We start from the raw sequence: 18,718 nt of genomic DNA, 5'->3' as shown, positions 1-18,718 counted from the left end.
TATAGCATTCAATGGTTTACTCCCAATTTCCTTCAGAGGCTTGAGTAACTAATATGTGTAGATGAACTATTTTTAAAAAATTATATTACATTGATGCCATATTATACAGTATATATATTTCAGTGCAAAAATAAGGTCTGGCTATAAGTAATAAGGATAACAACAAGATTTAAGACACATCTTAATACATATACAAGGCATGGTACAAAACTACAAGACCCCCCAGAATAATTCAGTCTAATAAATTAGCTTATAATTCAGTAAACAAATAAACGTGCTTGTATCTTTGAAAAATATAGTTGGTGGACATTAATACCTTTTCTGTATCAGGAGGCCATGAAAACAGAAACTTAGGCCCTTGTCATCTCTCAATTAGACTACTGCAATTTGCTTTATGCAGGGCTACCCTTGAAGATGACTTGGGAACTGCAGCTGGCATGGAATGTTGTGACTTGTTTGTTGACTGGCATTATCCATCTTAGCAGAATAACACCTATTCTTCAGGTCTGCATTGGCTGCCAGTAGGCTTCAGGTATCAATTTGAGGTGCTGGTGATCTGCTATAAAGCCCTTTACAGCTTTGGCCCTGGTAATATCATGATTATCTTCTTCAGGTGCAATCTTTCTACCTCATTTCATCTAATAGGGAGAAGATGCTCTGGGTACCTATTCCAAAAAAAGATCAGGAGTGAGACTCAGAGAACAACATTCTCGGAAGTAAACTGATCTCTGTCTCAGCTTGCCCCCTGAGATCAGATGTGCTGCTATGCTGATGGCATTTTGCAAAATGGTGAAAACAGTCCTCTTCAGAATGACAGTCAGATTTGCCTGACCATAGCAAAGATTTTAGTAAGAATTTTGATTAATAGCATTTATGATTTTGATGGGTTTGGTTTTATGGATTTTTATTGTGTATATTGTAAGGCATCTAGAAGCATTAGTATAGGCAGCAGATATTTGCAAATAAATCATCGGCAAATAAATTAAAAGCCACTTGTATTATAGGATATTAATTTCAAAATGAAGAGTTCATACTCTCAAACGAATTTCAAGGAAACTGAAACAGACCAGGCACTTGAACAACTGGCTAAGAACCAGTACTACTCAGGTGTGGTTGTCTGAAAGAAACAAGATGAGGCAAATGATGAAATAGATGCAGCAATTTACATCCTAGCATCAGATATTGGGGTCGAAAATGTAAAGGTGGCTTTTGTGTGATGATATCACAATGCATATGTCATTTTGTTTTGGGATGAAGTACTGGATCCATTATATATCACTTTTCCAAAGCAATAGTTGTAATATAGCATCATTTCTGAAAATGAAATTTTATGCTTTCTTTTAACAGTCTAGCCTTTCTATAAGTTTAAATCTTCTGATAACCATTTTAATAGCTCATTATTCAATGCACAGTTGAATAATTTCTATTTCTACTTCTCTGGATATTCCATCCTTATCTTCCATAGTGGCCTTAATTTCAAACATTTTGTATCACTCACTGACAGCATTTTAAATTTTCACTTTTTATTAAATGTTAAAAATCAATACTACCAAAAATAGATGCATTCTCATTTAACATCTTCAAAGGTCTGGCATATATCTATGTCTCTTTTCAGAATCACATTAGTGAACATGGGATGATCTGATGGAATTTAATTAAAGCATAAAAAGACACAGACCACAATCCAGACAGCCCATTAACTTGCTCTCTGGAGATTGAGTATGCAGAGCCAGGCTTTCAATACTGCTTGTTCTGAACATTAGGCAGCAACACCTGCAAGCAGCTCATGAAATATGGTCAGCAAGACAGGAAAAGAGGGACATTGTATAGAAAGTAAGACTGTTTCTGCTGGGTGTTGGTTGTGATAATAATGCCTAGAATATAGTTAAAATACTAATGTTGTTAATTATCATGCAATAATATTGTTAAAAATCAATCTAATCTCTTAAATGTATAATAGAATGTCTTAAATTTGCATTCATCTATATGACTCTTCCCCATTATCATTTACGTGAACAACTATTTCATTGTGTATGTTTGTGTGCATCTTTATTCACATACATACAGTGGCACTGAAAGGTTTGTGAACCCATTTTGAATTTTCAATATTTCTGCATCAATATGACTTAAAATGTGATCTGTTCTCTACACAAGTCATAAAACTAGATAAAAAGAACCCAATTAAACAAATGAGTCCAAAAGATTATAGTTGTTCATTGATCTGTTGAGGAAAGTGATCCAAAGCCACATAGAGCTACATAGTTCTCTTTATCTACTGTAGTTTTATAACATGTGGAGAACAGATCATGTTTTAGGTCACATTGATGCAGAAATACTGAAAGTTCAAATGGATTCCCAAACTTAAGCACCACTGTAGATATATATATATATATGTATATATACCTGACCTGATCATCTACTATGTCTCCCAATACTTGCCATACATCTGCACATCAGAAAGTGGGCTTTTCTAGCTGCCTGCAATATTCTTTCTATGTCTTGCTTTCTTGACTGGGAACTAGCATGCATGGAAAATTAACTGAATATTCCTCTTATAACAGAAGTTGTTGCTAAATTAATTTTGAATAAAAATGTAAATTAAAACAGAAGTTGCTTTATTTAAATAAAATGCTTACATTGTTTGTAAGCAAGAAAAAAATATAAACATTGAAAATTAAAATTATAATTATTACTGAATAAGCCCCATCAATATACTTTTATTTATCCTATCAATGTCTCAATGGCTGTGTTCCCTCAACACTGCTGATTCAATCTACTTTTGCCCCTACGTAAATACTTACCACCACATTCCACCTGCAATGTCCTGTTCAAAGGTAATGAGCATCTTATTCTCCCAACCACTACAAAGCAGGCTGATGCTTCCTCACTTAAAAAAAAAAAGTTTCATGGGACTACAGAAAAATTAGTGCTGGTCCTATTGAAGTCAGCACTATTTTTATTTCATTTAAGTTTTACAGTCAATCCCCTATCCAGAAAGCAGTGATAAAATATTAATAAAACACAATGATATAATATAATAAAATAAAATAATAAATAAATTGGGGAAAAATAATTAAAAACATAGTATAATGAACAAGTGACACTAGTTCAGAGGCACTTAAGAGATAGAAGTTTACATTTTATATTTATTTATTGATATTGGCATTTATGGATGAATATTATTTATGATTTTATTGAATTTTAAATTGTTTTATTGTGAACCGCCCAGAGTCCCCCATATGAGAGAGATGGGTAGTGATAAAAATATGATAAATAAATAAAAATAAATAAATAAATAAATAAATAAAGGCATTACCAGGCTGTGGGTAGTGGCAAAGCTGAGTGAGTACAAAAAGGCAGGTCTATCTAGAGGCAAAAGACAGTTAATAAGCCTGATTATCAGGGGATGGACTTTCCAAAGCCAAGGGGCCACAACCAAGTAGATCCATTCTCACCTCTTCACATAATGTGCCTCCATCTATGGGATGCTTAGGATACCTCCCTGAATATTGGGGAAATACATAATGCGAGAGATATTTTCTCAAGCACTGGATTTCTAAACTATTTGGGGTCTTCAACATCAATACTATGTTGAGGTTTGAGCAGTAGTATATTTGTAGCCAGTACAACACAATGGGAGCTGTGGGGTCTCTGAAGGAAGTTCTAAATAATAGCCTCACTGCTACAACATATGTACCATCTTATATGACTCAGATAACTGGGAAAAACAGTGCTGGGTTTCATCAGCATACTTGTCATACCCACCCTACCAACTCTGTTATGATCCCACTCAGCAACTTCATATAGGTATTAAACAACAACAGAATGGTCCCCTGCATGAGCACACAGCCTAGAAGCCAGAGATCTGAATAGAATCCCCTCTCATGTGAGCTCAGTCACATTTATCTTTAGACTTGTGCCATCAGTGGTGTCACTACTTTACAGCCTTTACAGCCATTTTACACCCAAACATGAACATGCTGGAAGAATCAAGGAGAATTCTGGATTTCCCAGTGCTGAAGAGGATTGCTGGTAGCTCTTGTGTCAACAGTTATTTCCATAGGATGGCAAAGGATCACTAGTCCCACAAGTCAAGAAACTCCCACAGCATTCAAGATGGCCTCAGTTCCAAAAGTCTTGGAGGGTAAGCCAATCTAATGGGACTTTTTATCCCTATAGGGAGGGTCTGCCTCTGCCAATCTAAACCTCATGAGAAAGAGGTCTGTCTATGACAAAGGGATTACAGAATCCCCAACCTAACCTCAACCCCTAATCACACACACACACAGACAAATCCAGCTCCAAAGTATGATATTCATTACTAATGATCAATTAAGAGATCCCAGGAGATGTCATTATGAGCATGATAGATCTCAGCTAGTCGTATTAGAGCATCTCAGGATGGATGCTGAAGTCTCCCAGAACCATCAACCTAGCATTCTTAAGGTATACCTCAAACTATCTCAACCAGTTTGCACAGGAAACCTTCTGAGAACATGGTAAATATACCAGCAACAACCCTGTGCTCTCTGTGGTCAGCATCAGGTGCATGCCCTAAGAAATGGTATGAGAACAGAAAGGTTTCCTCACAAGGTTTCCTGTAACATTTGTATATGACAGCAGCACTCTTCCCTCTCAGTCCTCCAGTTTCAATTGGTGTTGGCCCCTATTAACTATGTTTAACTATGTATCCATGTTATGTTAACTCCATGCTCACATAGTTAAGCATGATGGGTGAACAAAGCCAATCAGTCCATATCATCAGTTCCATAAACCATTCCCCAGCTTACTATGTTCTAATTATATCATTATTCATAAATAACTGTCCATCAAGAATCAAAGAATACATTCCTTGTTCTTACTGATATAAGGACAAAAGTCACTGGACAAATAACCCAGCGTGCACTGCATATTAGATTTTGCAAGTGAGCTGTGTCATATATGTCTTCATATTAAGGGTTGTTAAATAACATCACACTATAAAAATAAGCTAATGCTTGTGAAAAAAGAGACTGACTGTGAGATAACAAAAGATTTAATGAAATATTTAAGACTTTATTTGACAGGATTTAACAAAGACATATTTCAAAACAGTAATAATAAATTATGGAAAGAAATAAAGAAGATCTTTAAAGGTGGAAAAACTTAAAAACTGTCTTGGATAGGACTTATTGCAACAATAAAAATGAATATACTGCCTAAAATGAACTTATTCCAAATAGCACTGATTCCAATCTCAGACAAAAGCTTATAGAACAGAAATGAACAATTAACAGACTCATATAGAGTGAGAAAGAAATAAGAGTAAGATTCAGTTTCTTACAAGACTCAAAAGGAAGAAGTGGACTTGCATTTCCTAACTTTAAATTATATTATTGATCAAGCTGTTGCTCATGGATAACATAATGGACATACTCTCTAAATAGCAGAACATCACATATAGAAGGAGCTGTCTTGACAAATGGGCTTAACACAATTATATGATAGAAAGAAACAAAAGAAGAAAAGAATTTGAAGAGACATATTATAAGATAAAGTTTGTTAAACATTTGGAGTCTTCTAAAAATTAGATTTCACTATTAGTATCACCATCAAACTTCAGCAAAGGATCATTACCTTGACATGGTGCTGGAGCTTGAGCACCTCAATGATGCCATGAGCTAAACCGTGAAGGGCCATCCAAGACGGGAAGGTCATGACAGAGAGGTCAGACTAAATGCGATCCCTGGGGAAGGTAATGGCAACCCACCCCAGTATTCTTGCCATGAAAACTAAATGGATCAGTACAACCAGAGATATGTCAGTATACCATCGGAAGATGAGACCCCCAGGTCGGAAGATGGTCAAAATGCTACTGGGGAGGAACAGAGGATCAGTTCAACTAGCCCCAGACGTGATGACGCAGCTAGCTCAAAGCCGAAAGGACAGCTAGCGGCCGATGGTGCTGGTGGTGAATGGCGAATCCGATGTTCTAAGCATCAACAGACCACTGGAACCTGGAACGTAAGATCAATGAGCCAGAGAAAATTGGATGTGGTTATTGGTGAGATGTCAAGATTAAAGATACACATTTTGGGCGTCAGTGAACTGAAATGGACTGGAATGGGCCACTTCACATCAAATGACCACCAGATCTACTACTTTGGACAAGAGGACCACAGAAGAAATGGAGTAGCCTTCATAATTAATAGTAAAGTGGCTAAAGCAGTGCTTGGATGCAACCCAAAAAATGATAGAATGATCTCAATTCGAATTCAGGGCAAACCATCTAACATCACAGTTGTCCTAACAGTCAGAAATCACGCTGAGACGAGGAGTAGGTCTCTAGTGTTTATTACTGCTACATTAAACAGAATCCTAACAAACTGAAGAAGCGTGGGAAAAACCCAGACATATAAATCCCAAAAGCTAAGGCAGGTCTGATCTGTGTCTCTTTGAATGGCTGCTTAATTCCTCAGTACTACGCATGCGTTTTCCACCCTGGATCGAGGCCCTCTCCTGCTCTCCATCAGTACTCATGACAACAGTGATCCAAATATAAGCCCCAACCACAGATGCTGAAGAAGCTGAAGTAGAGCAGTTCTATGAGGATCTGCAGCACCTACTGGACAACACGACTAAAAGAGATGTTATTTTCATCACAGGAGACTGGAATGCTAAGGTGGGCAGTCAAATGACACCTGGAATTACAGGTAAGCATGGCCTGGGAGAACAAAATGAAGCAGGACATAGGCTGACATAGAATTTTGCCAAGACAACTCACTCTGCATAACAAACACTCTCTTCCAACAACCTAAGGGACAGTTTTATACATGGACTTCACCAGATGGACAACACCGAAATCGGATTGACTACATCCTTTGCAGCCAAAGCTGGCAGACATCTATACAGTCGGTAAAAACAAGACCTGGAGCTGACTGTAGCTCAGATCACGAACTTCTTATTGCACAATTTAGGATCAGACTAAAGAGATTAGGGAAGACCCACAGATCAGCTAGATATGAGCTCACTAATATTCATAGGGAATATGCAGAGGAGGTGAAGAATAGATTTAAGGGACTGGACTTAGTAGATAGGGTCCCTGAAGAACTATGGACAGAAGTTCGCAACATTGTTCAGGAGGCGGCAACAAAATACATCCCAAAGAAAGAGAAAACCAAGAAGGCAAAATGGCTGTCTGCTGAGACACTAGAAGTAGCCCAAGAAAGAAGGAAAGCAAAAGGCAACAGTGATAGGGGGAGATATGCCCAATTAAATGCAAAATTCCAGAGGTTAGTCAGAAGAGATAAGGAATTATTTTTAAACAAGCAATGCACAGAAGTGGAAGAAGACAATAGAATAGGAAGGACAAGAGACCTCTTCCAGAAAATTAGAAACATTGGAGGTAAATTCCAGGCAAAAATGGGTATGATCAGAAACAAAGATGGCAAGGACCTAACAGAAGAAGAAGAGATCAAGAAAAGGTGGCAAGAATATACGGAAGACCTGTATAGGAAGGATAACAATATCGGGGATAGCTTTGACGGTGTGGTCGGTGAGCTAGAGCCAGACATCCTGAAGAGTGAGGTTGAATGGGCCTTAAGAAGCATTGCTAACAACAAGGCAGCAGGAGACGACGGCATCCCAGCTGAACTGTTCAAAATCTTGCAAGATGATGCTGTCAAGGTAATGCATGCTATATGCCAGCAAATTTGGAAAACACAAGAATGGCCATCAGACTGGAAAAAAAGTCAACTTATATCCCCATACCAAAAAAGGGAAACACTAAAGAATGTTCAAACTATCGAACAGTGGCACTCATTTCACATGCCAGTAAGGTAATGCTCAAGATCCTGTGAGGTAGACTTCAGCAATTCATGGAGCAAGAATTGCCAGATGTACAAGCTGAGTTAAGAAAAGGCAGAGGAACTAGGGACCAAATTGCCAATATCCGCTGGATAATGGAAAAAGCCAGGGAGTTTCAGAAAAACATCTATTCCTGTTTTATTGACTATTCTAAAGGCTTTGACTGTGTGGACCATAACAAATTGTGGCAAGTTCTTAGCAGTATGGGGATACCAAGTCATCTTGTATGCCTCCTGAGGAATCTGTATAACGACCAAGTAGCAACAGTAAGAACAGACCACGGAACAATGGACTGGTTTAAGATTGGGAAAGGAGTATGGCAGGGTTGTATACTCTCACCCTACCTATTCAACTTGTACACAGAACACATCATGCGACATGCTGGGCTTGAGGAATCCAAGGCTGGAGATAAAATCGCTGGAAGAAACATTAACAATCTCAGATATGCAGATGATACCACTTTGATGGCTGAAAGCGAAGAGGAACTGAGGAGCCTTATGATGAAGGTGAAAGAAGAAAGTGCAAAAGCTGGTTTGCAGCTAAACCTCAAAAAAACCAAGATTATGGCAACCAGCTTGATTGATAACTGGCAAATAGAGGGAGAAAATGTAGAAGCAGTGAAAGACTTTGTATTTCTAGGTGCGAAGATTACTGCAGATGCTGACTGCAGTCAGAAAATCAGAAGACGCTTAATCCTTGGGAGAAGAGCAATGACAAATCTCGATAAAATAGTTAAGAGCAGAGAAATCACACTGACAACAAAGGTCCACATAGTTAAAGCAATGGTGTTCCCTGTAGTAACATATGGCTGCGAGAGCTGGACCATAAGGAAGGCTGAGAGAAGGAAGATAGATGCTTTTGAACTGTGGTGCTGGAGAAAAATTCTGAGAGTGCCTTGGACTGCCAGAAGATCCAACCAGTCCATCCTCCAGGAAATAAAGCCAGACTGCTCACTTGAGGGAATGATATTAAAGGCAAAACTGAAATACTTTGGCCACATAATGAGAAGACAGGACACCCTGGAGAAGATGCTGATGCTAGGGAGAGTGGAGGGCAAAAGGAAGAGGGGCCGACCAAGGGCAAGATGGATGGATGATATTCTAGAGTTGGCAGACTCGTCCCTGGGGGAGCTGGGGGTGTTGATGACCAACAGGAAGCTCTGGCGTGGGGTGGTCCATGTAGTCACGAAGAGTCGGAAGTGACTGAATGAATAAACAACATCACCATCAGATGATTTTTACCTCAAGGATAACTACAGTAAGAAATAATTAATTACATGTTACATCCAAATTCAGAAAACAGACTAAAGACTCAGCAAGAATTGCTCTATGAAGATAGGAATATACCATAGTTAATGTATTTACAAATTGCTGGAAGAAGAAAAAGTGACTTTAAGAAACGAGGGACTTTGAGAAATATGACTGAATTTGAAATGCTTATACAGAACCAATAAAATTCTTTATTGGGAGGCATCTACAAATTGTAGCTGAAATATGACCTGGAGACAGAACAAATACAAAATTACAGGATAAACTGGATGTAAAATTTCAAAGAGGTAATCACAGTGGAACAATCAGAAGATCTATGGGGGGAAAAAACAACAATAAAATTCACTCCAATCTATAATCTGGGGAAAATTGGTATAAAACTTTTTATGGATGTTTTATAACGTCATCAAGTATCCCCAAGATGGACAAATAATATAATAAATTTTGGAAATGTCACAATAAAAAAATATATATATCACATATGGTAGTCATGCAAAAAACCTCACAAGTTTTGGTAGGAAATACATCACAATATTCAGAAATTTTAAAAATAAAAATTGAACTGAAACTACAAATATTTTTATTATGGATAATTCCAGAAAGCATAACTGAAAAGTACCACAGTATGTATGTACAGTATGTATGTATATACACACACATACATACATATTTACATACATACATATACAGATATTGACAGCAACAACAACGAACCTGGAACAACGCTGGAAAAGTGCAAGTCTGCTCATGATACAAAATTGGGAAACTAAAATTACTAAATACGCAGCAATGGCAAAACGGACGGGATATATCCATAACAGAAGTTTAACCAAATTTAAGCAGGAGTGGCTCCCCTCTATATAACACATTACACAGCAAGGCAGATTCAAACATTTGGAATATGGCTTCTAGGAAGAGTCAAGAGACTAATTAAAAACAACAGATGAAATGACTTAAATAGGTATAAGCAAAAATCTTCAATGTTTAATATTAAATATTAAAAACTTAGCATCAATATTTAATTAGTGGTTAGTGGTTGGGGGAAAAGAATGGAAGGGAAGGGGAGAATGTGTCACCAAAATTCCCCTTCATGGTGCTTTTACTTATGTTCTATTTTTCATTTTGCCTTTTGTAACTTTATTTTTAACTCTTTTGTACACTATAAGCTTACACAAATATGTAATATGTGTAAAACAAGTATATAAGTTCTCCCTTCATTTGTAAGAAAGCAAAACCAAAAGTATGTTTGGGCCAGAATTCTTCACCTCTCCTGAACAATGTGCCTTTCTTTACAGAAAACATTTGACTGTTACCCTAATTCTTGCTGTGGCACAAAATGGGGGTGGTTGACTTTCAAGGACTAGACAAGAACTGTGAATCTTCATCCCTCCCATTGACAACCCTTGAAAAACAAATTTATTTTTGCCATAATTAGACTAAAGGTGTTCAATTAACTAGTCAAGAGTGCAAGGTCTAACAAAATTCTGAGTTAGCCAACTTTAATTTTTTGTTTTGTTTTATGAAGATTGTCACTTTTGCAGAATTTAGTGAAATGTGCATACTGTACTGGCCCTCATAAAGATAGTTTCTACTGAATGCATTCAGATTTTTTTTTCCCCCTGAAAGACTAACATTTAGATTTTGGTGATCTCCAAAATTAATTGTGTTTTGTTTTCCAACTTGTTTGTGTGCAAGTGCTCTGAAAAGAAATAATGCAAGAAATAGACCCCGATAAAAACCTTATCTGTTTGTTTTGTGGAAAGGGAATTCTTACATTTTGGAGGGGAGAAGCAATTAATTCCCTTTTCTATTCTGATATTATTTGTTGGAAAACTACATCAAAATGACAAGAAACTGGAGGGGAAAGGAAAATCAAAACAGAAAGATAGATGCAGGATTATTAATTATTTATGATGAATGAAACACAATTTAAGACATTTCTGTTTTCAATTCAGTTAGCGCCAGTAGTCACAAAAACCAAACAGGAAAGGATGATAGATGAAGAGCCAACAGTGGCAGAGGAAAAAGGATCTGAGCCTTTTCCAAGCAAGTATATTCTTCCAGATATCAGAAACTTGTCCAAAATTAGGAAAGAAAAGCAGCTATATACACTGGAATCAAAATCAAAATTATACTATATTCTTTCAACATTTTCTTAGTATTATTAATATTTTCATAGAGGGATGGTACAAACCAAACAAAAATACAAATCAATCCAATAAAGTTAGCTCAAAATTTAATAGAAACCCTACATAACAAATATAAACATTAAACAACCAATGCAACTTTTACAACATCACTATGGGATATAACCAAGTTCACATCTGTTTTAATAATAATTTAAAACAGGTATAAATCTAAACTATCAGATGAATAAGACTAGGATGGAACAACCAGACTCAGAATCCATTAATCAAGTAAAAAGGTCTTCAAACTCTTTTACATGGCATCACATTTCCACAGAGATGAAGGGAAGAAGGGAGATAATTCCAGAGTTGGATAAATTAATTAACATAATTAATTGGAGATCCCTGGTAATACTATTAAACATTTTGCAGCTGTCATCTACAAAACTATAATCCTTATTTGCTTTTTACTTTCCCCCACTCTATAAAAATGAGGTATCAGTTGGTGTGTCTGTGTCTGTATATGTGTCTGTGTGCATTTATGTCCGTGTGCGAGAGACAGAAACATAATAAAAATATTATTATTTTGAATTTCATATCATGTGGTTGAAGTGAGAGAACAAAGAAACGGGAAATCTAGGTTCCAGTCCCTAGGCAGGATGAGAATCAAGTGAGGAATTGACAGAGGGAAAGGAGTAATAGAAAGAAAAGAGGAAGAGAAGACTGATTTACTTGGGCAGGACTGGGATTGGTTAGGGAGTCTGAGTGAATGGTACTGCCTGGTGTAACGTATTACAGGTTAGGATTTGGGTCAGAGTTAAGTTGCAGGCTTGAGTAATTATGAGAGAGGAGCTAAATTAGCTGAGGAGAATGGAGAGGGAGGGGAGTACCACAGCAGTGATACATGCTCTCTAATTTTATAAACTGGTTCATGTAGCATATAATTCACTTTTTACATTTTCTATTCAAAATGCTTATCCAAAATGTTCAACATACCATTCATCCATTTGGCATCTGGATTATGAACTACAAACTCTTTTCTGAAGAGATCTTCTAAAGACAGTCTGGTTTCTGATGAGTTTGACAGTTCATCTACAATAAAAAAGCAACATTTTAACAATGAACTATTAATTTTAAAGAACAAAGCTCAAAGATAAACTATTGTTTAAAATACTAGCATTACCTCCATGCTTTCAGGCAGGCTTTTATTTGTAAGTGAAACTTTTTTCATTCATGAAAAAAGGATATTTATCAATTAATAAATTCCCATGAACTCTATGATCTTAATTCAAACATGTACTGTTCTCTGCCTTGGACTCAAGATCATCAATTATCTAGCACAGAATAGATCACATATAGACTGACTGAATCAAGACATAAAAACAATGTGATTGTATAAAAATGCAATTTATTTGGTGTTAGGTAGGAATACTGTTTGAATTCAGCTGCTGTGGCTTATTCATGATTAAAGCAATCCCTGATTTAAGAATGATGTGTAAACTTAGTTGTTCAGCCAGTTCAGAGGATACGATTACTCCTTGACCTTATAGATTAGGGGTCCAACAAGCATTAACAAGAACTTTATTCTTTGATGATGATGATGATGATGATGATGATGATGATAGTAGAAAAACACAAAGGGATTATCCTGTGCTTAAAAATTGGGCTAAAATGTCATTTTATGCACATTCTTGCAACAACTCAAGGATTTTTCATAGGAAGTTTTAAAACTTGGGTCCACTTTCAGAAGTTGTGTTTGGCCATTTTTAGCTGCATATTGAAATAAAATGAGACTGAAAATGAATAAACCTTTCAAAGCATTTTGCTGGGAAGGCTGTGGGGGTTTTACATTGTCTTCACTTCAAGTTTTTGTTTTGTAGGAGTGAAGCGGAGGGGGAAAGTTATGAAGCATAGTCAGGTAATCCAAGGGAATTTGATGGACTGAGCCAAAATCAGATGCAAACTATACTCAATTTAGATCAGGAGCCCAGGGTGGAAGTCAGATAATGAAACTCTTCCCTGCAACTAGGAGACTGTGAGATCACCTTTGCCGAACATACCTGCCTTTGTGGAATTAATCACAGTTGCTGGTTAATATCTTCTGATATTGTGACTTCTATACAATTCCCCCATGCTGTTCCCTGGGCAGCCAGATGCATGCATCATCTCTCATCAGAAAAAGACTCTAGAATAATGCTTATCATTACAATAGTTGCACAGATAACCAGCAGGATTTGATCACTATTTGCACCTTACTACAGTAGAATACTTTATTCAGCTGATCTAATATAAAACAATAAAAGGTTTGCTTGGTCTTGTCTAACCCAGTGTATATGATACTGATGTATTGTAACTAGTGAATTGTGTTTTATTTTACTTCAATATTGGTCAGTGACGTCAAGAGACCACACTAGACCACAACTTCAGCTGCCTCTATGCTTCATTACAGAATTCTCTCCAACAGATATTCCTACTATTCCAACTAGGATTTAGTGTTTGAAGAAACGTTAAGAGAGAATAAAATAAGTCTGACAAAATTAATTGATTCGGGAATCCCTGTTATCCCAATGATATGCCAGTATTTTATTGTTCAGATTTTGGCCCAGGGGATAACTCCCCACACATCCACTCACCCACCTATAAACATTTCCAATTAAAACAAAGGAGCACGATCCTGTTTTGCTTCAATTGCTCACTATGTAATCTCCAATATAATTGTTGGCTTTCTTCCTCCATTTAATGGTGGAAAGAGTAGAAGCTGGTAGGTTACTATACAAGGTAGGTTACTGTACATGAACTCATGAGCCACAGCAGCTTTATAGACTATGAGACATTAACACTGTCATATGATATGTGTCCCTCAGGCTGCCTTTAGTATCTCAGCATGTTAGTACTCCAAAGGTCACAAGAAAGCTAATCTTAATTTGGCATCTACTTGCTCTGCCTTTCTCAAGGCATGTAAACTCTGTCAGGAATTGCAATTCTATATAGGATTAAAGCAGTAAAAATATTTATTTTATTTATTTATTTTCTATCCCGCCTTTATTATTTTTATAAATAACTCAAGGCAGCGAATATACCTATAAATTATATAAATATAATTGTATTTTACAGTAATCATATTTTTATATTATAAAATCAGATTACATGCAACTATTATTTATTATAGATTCATATTCCTTTGTACAATAACTGGAAAAAGCAAAAGGGTTTTCTTTTCTTATAACTAAAGAGGATCCAAGGCACCAATATCTTGAATGTTTCCGATACGGAAATATCAATATAACACATCGGAACAGATTCAGAGAGAATAACAAGGATAATTTGGTAGCAGAAACCAAGTTCTAAAAGAGAAGTTGGAAGAACCAGAAGGTTTAGCCTTGAGAGGAGACAGATAAAGGGAGTGACAGCAATGAAACCTTAATATTTCTCTGCACTTACTGAATTAGCAGAATGCCAGCCAGCCAGCAGCATTAAGGGATCCACACACTTGAATACTGTGGGCCTGGACCTTCTGGTTAATGTGGGGAGTATGCCAAGCATTTTGCATACAAAATTGCTCTTTATTGTTATCTCATGAGGCAAGGTCTCATGAGATAACAGAGATAATGTCTTAAGAGGTAATCTGGGACTCATTCCTGCCTGTGATGCCTGAAGAAGTGAATAGGGTCCTCTGTGGGATGAGCTCACCCACATGCAGATTAGATCTGTGCCCTCCTGGCTGATAGGTATGACATAAAAGGAATGAGAGCAGGTGGTAAATGTGTAGATATAGGAGGATATAGCATAGGCATAGGAGGTATAGAAGTACATAGGATATAGGAAGCAGTAAATGTTTTCATTAGGAGGAGATGATGCTCCAAGCCTTGAAGGAGGTGATTTGTCTCTTCCTCAAGAAACCGTCATTTGTCTTATACAAGTATTGATCTGTCCCCAACCTACTTTGTAGAGTAGAGGGAAGATAAAGTAGTAGGGATACAACTACAGAGTTCCCTGAATAAATGGATTATGTGGATCTCTTTCAGTTGGGGTTTGGGCAAGGGCATGGATGATTTCATGGATGTTTCATCTGTTGCTCTTGATGGGGTTGCACTTCCCCTGAGGGAACAGGTATATATGTGAGGCTACTCTTGCACTCTCAGCTCCTGCTACAGTAGCAGATGAGGATGTGGTCAGGAAAGCCTTTAGCCAGCTTTGTCTTATTTATCATTTGTATCTTTTTCTGGACCAGGAGATACTGAAGACAGTGACTCCCAACCTCATCATATCCTAATTAGATTTCTGCAGTTTGCTCTATATCAGCCTAACCTATCATTTAGATGTAATATAGCTGCCTACTCCAGTGGACTCTGTTATTGTAGCTACCTATAAAGCCCTATATGTCTTAGGTCCTTGTTACCTTTGGGATTGTCTGCTCCAGATGGAATCTGCTCATCCTACTTTGTCTAATGGATCAGTAGCAAATCCCTCACTTTGGAACAGCTTGCCCCAAGATCAGCTTGGCTCCCACCCTTCTATCATTCACCTGGGCAGTGAAACCGGTCCTCTTTCATAGGGCTTTTGGTATAGGAGATCTCTATTAGAGCACATCAATTTGTATGGATATTAATTGATTTATTGTGAATTTTGATATTTTAGGATAGTAAGCCACCTAAAGTCTATTAAGTGCCTTACAAATTATGGCATATGCTGTAAATATATAAATAAATATTATGATATGCAATGCAAATTATGGCATATGCTGTAAATACATAAATAAATATTATGATACTCTTCAAATACCAAAAATGATATCACACTATATATTAAGACTTGTTCTCAATCATGCCAGAGTGCAGGACACAAAATAATCAATCCAGGTTTCAGGAAGAAAGATTCTAATTTAATTTACAAAGAAATTACTGGGGAGTGTCGGGCAGGAGGACAGTATGACCAGCTGTTCAAAGTAGTGATAGACTTCTGCCTGATTTGCTTAACTTGGATTTTTATAGTGAGCAGGAGGTTGGATTCAGAGGCCTGAATGTCCTTCCAACTGCAGGATTCTATGCTCAATAGGAAGTGTGAGTGATCTTAATGAGTTAAATGTTTCAGAAGATTTCTCCAACTGTTTTAGCACTGTGAAATTCATGTATGAATCAGAAAATCTTGAATGGGAAAGCTTGTTTGGTGTAGTAGTTAAGAGTACTAGGTTGGAAAGCAGGAGACCCTGAGTTCTGGTATTACCTGAGGCTTAAAGCCAGCTGGCTGGCAGAAGTCAAGACCACATGGATGGATGGATGGATGGATGGACGGACACACACACACACTCGCTTATTTTTTTCTAACAAATAAAGTATATACAGACTATACAAACATATATGTTGATTTATGTCATACACTAAAGGATAGATTTTAAAAAGTGATACATGCATACATCATAATCAAGAGATAGCCCAAATGCTGGCAATTCATATTGCAGTTGCTGTCTCAAAGAACATCTGTGTTTCCATTTATAACAATAACAAAATGTAGCCCTGGAAAACCAAGGCTGTGCATAGAAAAATACTTGATACTAGCAGATTTCTCAAACTAGTGATATAAAAATTCACCCAGCATTGGCTATAAATTGCTAATGCTGAAATGTTCCTGTACTCTGTTCATTGCAATTTAACTACATTTTGGGGCAACTGGGGAAACAAAACTTTTTAGGTATTCCGATCATATAGCAATTCTAAGTCTGCATGAAGTCAGAAGTATACATAATTAATTAAAGACCTAGTACCTAAAAAGAAAAAAAAAAGATATACTGTTCTTTATTACTTTCCTAATCTCCAGTTAATAGGAATTGAGGGCTTCTGAGTTTACTATGCTCTGCAATAATTTGGCCTTCCCAGAAGGTGATTTGCTATGTAATTCATACTACTAATTCAAACTTAGTTATATCCTTCATCTACATTTCTTTCCTATGCACAGGAAAGTTCAGGTTTACTTTTATTTTTACATAACCCTTCTCTAAATACATGTCATCCTGACTATATTTGTTTGGAAAAAGGAAGAAGATCTATCCCTTTGGCTCTACCCATTGCCTAAGAAGGAAAGTTTCAACAACATTCAAATATTTTGTCTTCTCTGCCTTGTGCTAGCTATTGGATTAATTGCTGAGATTTAAATCCACCATGGGACAAAATAATGAGGAAAGTCCTTATCCACTGTCCAAATGGGATGAGCAGCAATGGATTTAATAGGGTAGCAGTGTCCATAGCAGGACAAAAAGGTCAAAATGACCATAACAGCCGCACAATCTGTCACCTTTATGTAATATACAGATATACACATGGATGGGGATTTGATACACTGCTGAAACTACCACCTTGATCCTCTCTCCCCTCCCCCGTCCCCCAGGGATGCCACTGGGATAGGATTTTCAGTGACAGGAGGAAATCTCTTTTAGCTATACCTCTCCCTTACCATTTTTTGCTACTATTACTGAAATAACACTATGGCAGCCTGCTGTCATTTACATTTCTTTACTGTTTTGTATATTCAGAGTAAAGCAACACTGAGCATAGCTGCACAGTTTCCTGACCATTACTTTGTAAGTCTTAGAGATGCCTACAGAAATCATTTAAGGTACTTCCTAGAATTGCTTCAGATCGCAGAAACTTTAGGAGGTGGGAATATGTGGTGTGTGCTGAGATGTGGAATATTTATGCACATATGCACAATTTCAATTCCTGATGTCAATGGATAACGAGCAATCTTCATAGGTCAATGTTTTACTCTACCACGTTCTATAGCATGCTTATTGTTACAATAACATATGGCATTTGTCATCCTACATAGAAATATATGTCACTACGTTTCTGCTATTCATATTTTGTGTAGGACTAGATACAAACAGTTTAGAGTTTAAGTACTCAAAATAAATAAGTAATAAAAGATTATTACTACCTGGTGTTAAAAGAATTACGGACATGGTGATCAGTGAACATACAACTAGAATCACCAGCAATGCAATTGCTATTCCCTTCCAGTTCCTTTGTGGTGGGCTGTTGCTTCCAAGTTCCTGGGAAAATTAAAAAAAAAAAAGGAATTTGCTTTATAATTACATATTAAATATGATCCATAAAATAAATTATTTTATGCATAGTTAAAGTCACAGTATGAGAGTTGATTATTTGACTTCCCATCACAGTGTTAATTTCATTGTTTAAGGTAAGTCATTTTTTTTTAATTCAGCTTTTTTTCTAGCTTTCTCTCTCTTTATCTCATAAGCACATACTGTACATGCACAGAGAATAATCATATTGATTGTACAGATATTGTACAAATTTTGGGTGGTGCTTTAATGTACTGAAGTTAAACTCAGGATATAATGTAGATTCTACAAGATTATTAGGGAAATAAAACAGCAATTTACTCTAATTCCACTTGAAGTAGTAGGGGCCATAAAGGTTTAAATACACATTGCTTTAAATGCATTGCAACTCCTATTTTAAC

General features: G+C 36.8%; 1 protein-coding gene across 4 annotated transcripts in view; it reads right to left on the bottom strand.

Annotated features, from left to right (window-relative positions):
- The window catches only part of DPP10 (dipeptidyl peptidase like 10), a 202,977-nt gene extending 184,699 nt beyond the window's left edge, over positions 1 to 18,278 (bottom strand). For 3 of the 4 annotated variants that reach the window (XM_063288718.1, XM_063288719.1, XM_063288720.1), the window contains exons 1-2: positions 18,170 to 18,278; positions 12,236 to 12,331 (exon numbers count right to left, since the gene is read on the bottom strand). In XM_063288718.1, the coding sequence (XP_063144788.1) occupies positions 12,236 to 12,331; positions 18,170 to 18,194 (121 nt within the window). In that variant the 5' untranslated portion in view covers positions 18,195 to 18,278. The remainder of the gene's footprint in view (positions 1 to 12,235; positions 12,332 to 18,169) is intronic. The other variant, XM_063288721.1, reaches the window with a different exon arrangement.
- Between the last annotated feature and the right edge of the window lie 440 nt (positions 18,279 to 18,718).

The sequence above is a fragment of the Candoia aspera genome, chromosome 1 (genome assembly GCF_035149785.1).
Source record: "Candoia aspera isolate rCanAsp1 chromosome 1, rCanAsp1.hap2, whole genome shotgun sequence".
In the NCBI taxonomy this organism is placed as follows: domain Eukaryota; kingdom Metazoa; phylum Chordata; class Lepidosauria; order Squamata; family Boidae; genus Candoia; species Candoia aspera.
This window is presented reverse-complemented; position numbering and strand designations above follow the sequence as displayed.